Below are 8,624 nucleotides of genomic sequence, written 5' to 3'. Positions count from 1 at the left end.
CCATTTATAGGGCTCCCCAAACTTCAGTGGAGGTCAGCACTAACCTGTGGGCTTGAGAAAACTTAGATGTCTGGATGCAATTTCCTGAAGTTCTGGTTTTGCACATCTTGGGTAGATTTAAGAATTATGCTTTCCACCTGGGCGGTGCTGGCGCACACCTTTAATCCTAGCACTCAGAGAGACAGGGGCAAGTGGATCTCTGTGTGTTCGAGGCCAGCCTGGTCTACAGAGTGACTTCCAGAACAGCCAGAGATGCACAGAGAAACCCTGACTTGAAAAACAAAACAAAAACAAACAAACAAAAAGATTTCCTAGCAAGATCTTAGGGATGGAGTTGCCACTGATCATATAAAAATCCGTGTACAGATGATGAGGTGTCTTCTATGACCAAACTTGTTGATGCTTCACTTTAGTGAAGCATGCAGATGAAGGGTGGTCCTATCTACCTTTCTAATTTGGGTAATAATGTCAAGTCAGGTCACACTAGAGCAGCTTAGAAAGGACAAGTGAGGTTTAGATCCTTGCACCTTGTTCCTGGACCACACTTGATTCTTGAGGCCATCTGAGAAGATCCCTAGGTCTCTTTAAGAATATGGTCGTGATATGAAAAAGATGCTCACTCATCTGGTGCCATATTGGATAACAAAAAAGATATTCTGTGATACTCAATATGTCATTACTAGGAAAAATTTACTAAGGACCCTAGAGATACATATAAGAATATCACAGTGGGGAATGTGGGTCTGCTCAACAGATGGGTTTGCTCAACATACATCCATATAACAGAGTTTACAGACAAAGAGAAGTATGGAGATCTGAAAATGCAACAATATTGCAACAAAACAGCATCAGAGTTGAAGGACTGGCTGACTGAACAGATAGTCAGGGTTCTTGCTGCAGACAGAAAAGGATGAGTAGACTTCACCTAGGTCACCATGGAGGAAGAGAACCCTGATCAGATTTGGAGGGTTATCAGATAGCAATAATGATTTGTGGTAACTTGGCTTATCAGTGTTCTTCAAGGAAATGAGATAGTGAGGACGTGCATAGACATTGTTAGCAGAAACTCAAAACTCTAAATGGAGTGCTCCAGGTTTATTAAGCAAGTAATGAATACTTAGGCATGTACAAGACTTATGGCCATTATACTGGGTTATTCTATATGACATAAATATTCATCACCGTTTGTATTACATTTAGAAATGTATTGATTGAGTTTAGATTTTGTGCAAATTTGGTAGTGTAGGATATAGAGTAGATAGGTATCATACACTTTTCTCCTCATCAAAGGAACCAATAAAATGCCATATTGATTACAGAAACAGAATATATTTGTGTTCTTTTAACATAAAATTTCATAACTTGATTAAGGGGGATATTTTGACAGTAGCTACAGGGGACTGATTTATTTCCTAATGGTCCCTCTTCCAAATTTTCTAAAGTAGAAATTTCCTCTACCATGGCAATGGTGAGAAAAAACATTCCATGTATGGCAGCAGGCAAAATACTAAACAGAAAATGAAGCAAGGGGTACTGAGGGTGAGGACAGGGATAGGTGGATTGTTAATTAATTAGTCTGTAGCTTCCCAAAAGCTGATGAAATCTTCCCAGAGATCTACTTGGTGATTTTGCACAATGATGGTGTCCCAAGGGACACTTAGATTTATATCTAAAATGTAAATGTTGAAATTTCAGGTGATACATGTGTTGCTGAATGAAACTATTGACAGGTGATGGTGCCTGGCAATGGGTGTTCAACTTTACCTCCAGCAGGGAAATGTGGGAAAGTTTCATGAGACCACGAACACTAGGGCCTTCATTTCCTTCCTCTTTGGTCTTGAGAAACACTCATTATATGGAGTCACCCCTCCAACTTTAGGCTTCTCCTGAAATCTAGCTCTGTTCCTCTGTAACACTGAAAAGAAGGCATGCCAAAGTTAGTGTTCTCAAAGCATCCCAATGTACCTATGGATTAAACATGAACTACTCGTGTAGAATATGCTCACAGCATGCTCCATGGTGGCAACCTAATCCTCTTATTCTAAACTACGTGCCAGGCTCAAATCCTACAAAGCTTTTCTGGGAAACATCCGAAAACATCGATTTTGAGCCTCTGCTGAGAAAAAATGGCAGGATGTTGTGCGATGCACAGCCTCAAGGTTGGTTCAGCAACTTCCTCTCTGAAGGTCCACAAGTTCAGCCATCATCCACAGGAAGCAGTCCACATCCACACCTTCAGGACAGGTGAGATTGAGTCTCATTAGGAGCCTGGAGGCCCAATCCAGTTACCACTGTAGCCAATCAGAAGAAGGGAAATGTTGATGAAAGGGGCCGACTAGACAGAGACTTGGGATTTAAAGCCCAAGTGAGGTGTTGATGGGCCAGATCCCGACACTTCAGCAACATCTGAAGAGCTTCTGCAGTGCACCGAGGAAACAGTGGTTGACACAGGTGAGGACCTGCTTCCACCAAGTCTGAAAAGGAATTCATTTTGGAGTAGAAGCCTTGAAAGACTCCATGGAGAACCAGGCAGATTCCTAGGAATGAGAATATCTTCTCAACTTCAGCAGCCCTGCTGTGTGGAGGTAGAAAAGGTCAGGGAATCCAGAGAGAAAACCAGACCCCTCCTGGGTCCAAGTTTGTATAGGTTCCAATTCAGTGCAAGTCTGGTCCTGGCCAGAGAGAGTGACAACAGGAACCATCCACACCAGGATCATTTTAATCTCATTCTCAGCCTACAGAGATTATTTTTTGAACATCACCACTAGAAAGAGGTTTCTTTTTATGATTGTCAAGTACAGAAGTATAAGGTTGCATTCCTCTAGTCAAGATCTATAGGATCTATAGGAAGCATGACTTTTGAGACCCAGCTGGGCCTGACCCTGAAATTTTAAGAAGTCTTTGTCTAGTAGCCTGTCATAAGTGGTGGCTATGGTTTCCAGGGGCTTTTCTATATGAGCCTTTTCTGCAGAGTCAGAGTGTGTGGCAAAGTTCCAGTGATGCCTAGATGACTAGTAACTTTGATCTACCCATATGAAGGAGGGGCAGTCTACAATGCTTTCTTTTAAGAGGGAATGTTTCTAACAAGCCCATCTACTGCTCCTTATTAATACAGGATACAATGTAATGTGAACCCCAGATTCTTTGGATCAGATGCCACACCAGAGAAGTTTTGTATTATTGCAAATACTCAGTTAACTGTTGCAAGACCCTAGTTATGGAGGATTTGAATTTTGATACCCATAGTCATCTTTCTGATTATGTCAATTTGCAGTACATGGCAGTTTCCTTGAATTTCTAGAAGTTTTTCCCACAGGCAATTTTATGTAAAAACTAAATGCTATCCATGACATACCTAGGGAAACTCATATTTAACAATTTACAAAATCTTTGAGTCAGTATTTGGGAGAGTAGTTGGAATAATTTTATCTGGCACAAGTGGCTTAAATTCTCAAGAGTGTTGGCGTGTTCTCCTCTTCATTTTTCTTCTCTCTACAGGTGTTTGAGACATGATTGCTGCTGTCTTCTTGGCCATCCTGTGCTTGGGACTGGCCTCAGCTGCTCCAACACCAGATTACAGTTTGGATGCTGAGTGGGAGGAGTGGAAGAGGAGCTTTGAGAAAACATACAGCCAAGTAGGTCACATGGACACCGAAACAGTGTCCTTGTAGAGCACATTCATTGCTGTTGGGGGTCCCGGATATAACGGAAACCATAGATGCCATCCCTACTTGAGGTATCAATGTAACAGAAGGTGAGCTCAAGGTGGCCACTGTCTCTCTCATTGGGTGTCGAGAGTGGCTTGCTTCAGTGTCCTGAGATCCTTCCATGACCTCTAGGCATATGCAGCAGCCAGTCCCCTTGGTCAGGTAGTACAGGGGTGTAATTAGAAATGAATGCCATTCATTCTGTTTATTTCCAGGAGGAAGAAAGACATCGGAGAGCAATATGGGAAGAAAATGTCAAGATGATCAAACTGCTCAGTGAGGAGAATGGCCTGGGGATGAACAACGTCACCGTAGAGATGAATGAATTTGGTGACATGGTGAGTGTGACTCAAAGTGTCCCGCACTCGTTCTTTTCCTCTTCTGTTGTTTAAATTGAGTCTTTATGTGCTGTTCCCTGAAGACTGGTGAAGAGATGAGGGAAATGATGAAGGGGAGTTCAGTTCTGACTCTAAAGAATGGGAAACCCATCCAGAAACGAGAGATCACAGTCCCAAAATTTTTGGATTGGAGGACAGAAGGCTATGTTGCCCCTGTGCGGAGACAGGTATGACAACATCACTTGACTTCTTCCTCAACTACTGGGATGGAGTAGGTTATTGACATGCCTATCTTGTTTGAATGTAGTACAACATGCTATTCACCAAACACATTCTTGTAACTTGAATGCCACTGGTACTGTAATTACCATTCTGTCGCTAGTAACCAATGTTTCCTGGTTATCCCAATGAATGAGCAATCCCTACCTCATGCCTTAGCAATTATAGGACCCATTAACATATAAATTCTGTGCACTACTTACCCTTAATCCTCCATCAATAGTCCAACTACATCTCCCACCAGACTTAATTTCTTCCATTAATGACATTTATTGCATCAGACAGCCAATAGATCATGGTGTTGTGTGTATCCGTGTGTTTTTGCGTGGCTACTCACTGGGGCATAAGACCCCTTTCAATGGAGATCGATCCTTCTTACTTAGGCATCAATCAAATGCCAATAGTCCATTTTTTGATAAAGCATTCAATATCTTAAGTTATTGATGCAGTTAGTATTTGTGAATGACAATATTTTCTTCCCACCTCAGCTAGGTTGTGGTGCTTGTTGGGCTTTTTCTGTGGCTGCTTCCATAGAAGGACAACTGTTCAAGAAAATAGGCAAAATGATCCCACTGAGTGTCCAGAACCTAATAGACTGTTCTAGACGTTATGGCACTAATGGCTGCCAAGGAGGCAAAGTTTATAGTGCCTTCCAGTACGTAAAGAACAATGGAGGTTTGGAGGCTGAAGCAACCTATCCATATGAAGCAAAGGTAAGTGAGTTTACAGGGTGGTCATTTCGATTCCACTGGGGCAAGCAGAAAATGGCAGAAATAATCCATTGTTTCCAGAGGTCACATTGAATGGAGAACCTCTCTTTTACACCACCAGTGCTGCCAAATAGTATCCACCATTGCATGCTTGTCTGATTCCATTGTTCAATGTAGGTGTTCTTGATTCTTTGCACATGGAGAATGTGCAAACCATTCCACATATAATACAGATTTCTGTACCATGAAAGTTTCTTATAGATAGGTAGCCCAATGAGGTGTCACTGAAGCCATAAGATCTAATTTTCAGTTTCAAATATCCTAGTAACATTTCCCTTCCTGGAATGATTTATAACAGTCCGGATGTGGGGTTGGTCCCCTGCAAAGTGCCAAGTGTTGTGGTTCTGACTTTTGCTCTCCAGAAGGGAAATGGAAGTAACCAAATCTTTTAACTCTTTACTTTTTAAGGAAGGACGCTGCAGGTACCGTGCTGAACGTTCTGTTGTCAAGGTTCCCCGCTTTTACGTTGTCCCAAGGAGTGAAGAAGCCCTACTGAACGCTTTAGTAACTCATGGGCCCATTGCTGTCGGAATTGATGCTGAACATGAATCTTTTAAAAAATATACGGGAGGTAAGTATGTGGTTTTCTAGACATTAATGAAGAATGCTTGGGACCCTTTGGGACACTCTGGGTTGATGTCCTAATAATGTATAAAATTTGATGTGAGTATTAGTGTTTGTAAATTTTTCACTTGTCCATGCAATAATCATGTGTGTTGTCACTATGTGACATGACATCTCTATCCATGTGAGCCCTTCATTACTCATCATTATTGTTTAACTTTATTTACTTCATTTTTCTCTACCAGGCATTTTTTTTAAGTTGTGGAATGATTGTCTTTTTAGAACTGAATTATAAAGAATGTCTTGCATTAAGTAATTTATGTTCAGTTAGGGTTTCCTGAATCGGGTTCTATTAGTGAAAACACAAAATATGAAAAAGTCATCTTATGTGGGTATAGAGAAAGACTTTCTGTTATTTTAGTGCAATTATAACATGCCTCACTTACTATTGTTGACCATGGTCACTATCAGGTTCCTGGAGCCCTTCACTTCCTCAATTTATTTTTCAGGTATATACCATGAGCCTAAATGCAGACGTGATTCTCCTAACCATGGTATGCTGTTGGTCGGCTATGGCTTTGAAGGCAAAGAGTCAGAGGGCAGGAAATATTGGCTGGTCAAGAACAGGTATAAATTGATGAAATTATTTGTAGTTTAGTTTTCAAATGAGGTTTATGTTTATAGTGAGAGTTTATGTAGAAGTCATAGAAAGCAGTTACAATTAAGTTGAAAAGGAATGTGTGTGTTTGTGTGTGTGTATGTGTGTGTGTGTAGACCTGATGCTGATATCAGTTGTTTTCCTTAGTTCTTATATATTGAGGAAGAAAGAGTTACTTACTGGTCCTAGAATTTTCTATTTTTGGTAGTGTGCTTATTCAGTTTGTTCTAGTAATGGCTGACTTCTGTAGTTACAGATTAACTCCAGAAACATCCTAGCTTTTTTAAAAGTTACTTTCATTTGTTGTAAGTGTGTGTCTGTATGAGTGAATGCTGCATGTGAGCAGATGCTCATGCAGACCAAATGAAGTCACCACAGTCTCTACAGCTTCAGTTACAGGGGAGTGTGAGCTCACTGATTTGGCTGTGCTGGGAGGGAACTTTGGTCCTGTGCAAGAGCTCCAAGTGCTCGTAGGCACTGAAACATATCTTAAATCCTCATTCTGGCTTTAAGGAGAACTTGGACTCATACCCCAAACCTTACGCTTGTGTAATCTGAATTTACTTTCTGATCGCTGTCCTCTGGAGCAAATAACATATAATATAGGAACACAGACTTTAGAGTCTGTCGCTGCTTTCCTTGGCAATCAATATAATCTTTGTATCATCGATTTTCTATTTCTCATTGTTTTTTTCTGAGCAACCTGTGGATGGAAGATGCCCTAATTTTCCCTGCTGTGACTTTTGCTGTCCTCTGTGAGATAACTCTTGGTACTCTGGAATTGATTCTCTGCCTTTTCTAATGCTTTCTATTGCATTGACCTCTGGCTCAGTGCTCAAATGCGGAGCTGTTGCAATAATCCACTCTGTCATGTCTTTTCTACTAAGTGAAAAACCTGATTTCTTTCAGCCATGGTGACCATTGGGGCGAGAAAGGCTACATGAAGATTCCCAGAGACGAGAAAAACTACTGTGGCATCGCTTCCTATGCCATGTACCCTACATTGTGAACTGCTTGGTGATAAGAAGGAGGGGAAGATAGTAAGGCAACACATACAGAAGAACCCCATCCTCTTTAAATTAGGCAACCTCTGCTGTGTGCAGAAGACACTATAGAGATTGAAAAGCCAGGGTAGGAGGTAAAATCTGGTATGTTTGCTCTAGTAAGGCATGATTGCTGCTGTAACTGATGTTCTGTACCGATTTGAGTCTTGAATTCCTGTGGTGACTTGATTGCTAACTGTTCCAATGTACTAAATGATGCCTTTAAAAATAAACATTAAATTCAAATGTAGTGTCTACTCTTTGAATTTTTGTGAGGTGACATTTTTATGGTCAAACACAGTATTTGTCTTGAAGACAGAACTGATTGTGGTGCTGGTGTTCTAGGAGGAAGAGTGGGTGGTTCCTCTGTGATGGATGGCTTTTCATCATTGTTTCTGGTTTGTTTGCAGGGTTCTATTTGCACATCACCAACAGTGGTATGAAAGATCTTATGAAAACTCTTGGCTTCTGTGCAGGATGATGGCACCTTGTACTGCTCTACCATATTGCTGGGTATAACTTTCCCTTGTTCAGGATCTCAATCTTACCAGCTTCCCTGTGACTGTGTCAGAGACATCAAAGTGACCATGTCTGCAGTTACAGCAACACATATACAGAAGGACTTCCCACATCAATACAATATATCCTGAGTATAGTTTCTTTTTTAATTAATTAGATTTTTGTTCTTAATCACATTTTCATTTATTTTTCATACCAACCATAGTAGTTTAGCAGTTTCACCTCCCTCCACTCCTCCCGGTACCCCCACACTTTCCATCTACCCCTTTCCCCTTCCACTCCTCCTCTATCTCCATTTGGAAAGGAGCAGTGACACAGGTCTGAGAAGCGTTTGGAGAGGGGGAGGTGGTTAGCTTTGAAGCCTTTGATAGGCATGCTACAATCCTTACAACCATAGACATTATTTCCTAAGCTGTCGGTTGTTCTCCACAAACTGGTGGTGATGCTCTATTGCTGAAACAACATTTATATTATCTCCCTGAACACAAGTTCAAGCCAGAGAGAATTTCAGCAATGAATGTGGAAGTAGATATGGGCTACCACCCCTAATCTTAACATAGGCATATTGAAAGAGGAAGCAAACAAACGCAGCAATCAGTGAGCAAACCCAATATGATGCCTCCAAGTAATAACAAATTACAGAATGAGTAAAGGAGGAGATTTGACAACAGCTACGGGAGGCCAAGTTTTCTTAATATCCCCACATTTTAATATAACTACAATGGAAATTTCTTTCAATATGCCTA

At 41.0% G+C, this 8,624-nt stretch overlaps 1 protein-coding gene across 2 annotated transcripts; it reads left to right on the top strand.

The window, feature by feature from the left end:
* The first annotated feature begins 3,509 nt into the window (after positions 1-3,509).
* LOC130886000 (cathepsin 7-like) lies at positions 3,510-7,325 on the top strand. Of its 2 annotated transcripts, none has more exons than XM_057787879.1 (7): positions 3,510-3,635; positions 3,923-4,045; positions 4,129-4,272; positions 4,813-5,037; positions 5,503-5,665; positions 6,168-6,285; positions 7,226-7,325. In XM_057787879.1, the coding sequence occupies exons 1-7, from the start codon at positions 3,510-3,512 to the stop codon at positions 7,323-7,325; spliced, it is 999 nt and encodes a 332-aa protein (XP_057643862.1). The 2 variants fall into 2 exon arrangements, with proteins under 2 accessions (XP_057643862.1, XP_057643863.1); XM_057787880.1 differs by having other exon boundaries at positions 4,813-5,041; positions 5,507-5,665.
* Positions 7,326-8,624: the final 1,299 nt, after the last annotated feature.

The sequence above is a fragment of the Chionomys nivalis genome, chromosome 13 (assembly GCF_950005125.1).
Source record: "Chionomys nivalis chromosome 13, mChiNiv1.1, whole genome shotgun sequence".
Classification (NCBI taxonomy): Eukaryota; Metazoa; Chordata; class Mammalia; order Rodentia; family Cricetidae; genus Chionomys; species Chionomys nivalis.
Note: the sequence above shows the minus strand (reverse complement) of the source record. Positions and strands in the feature narration are given on the sequence as shown.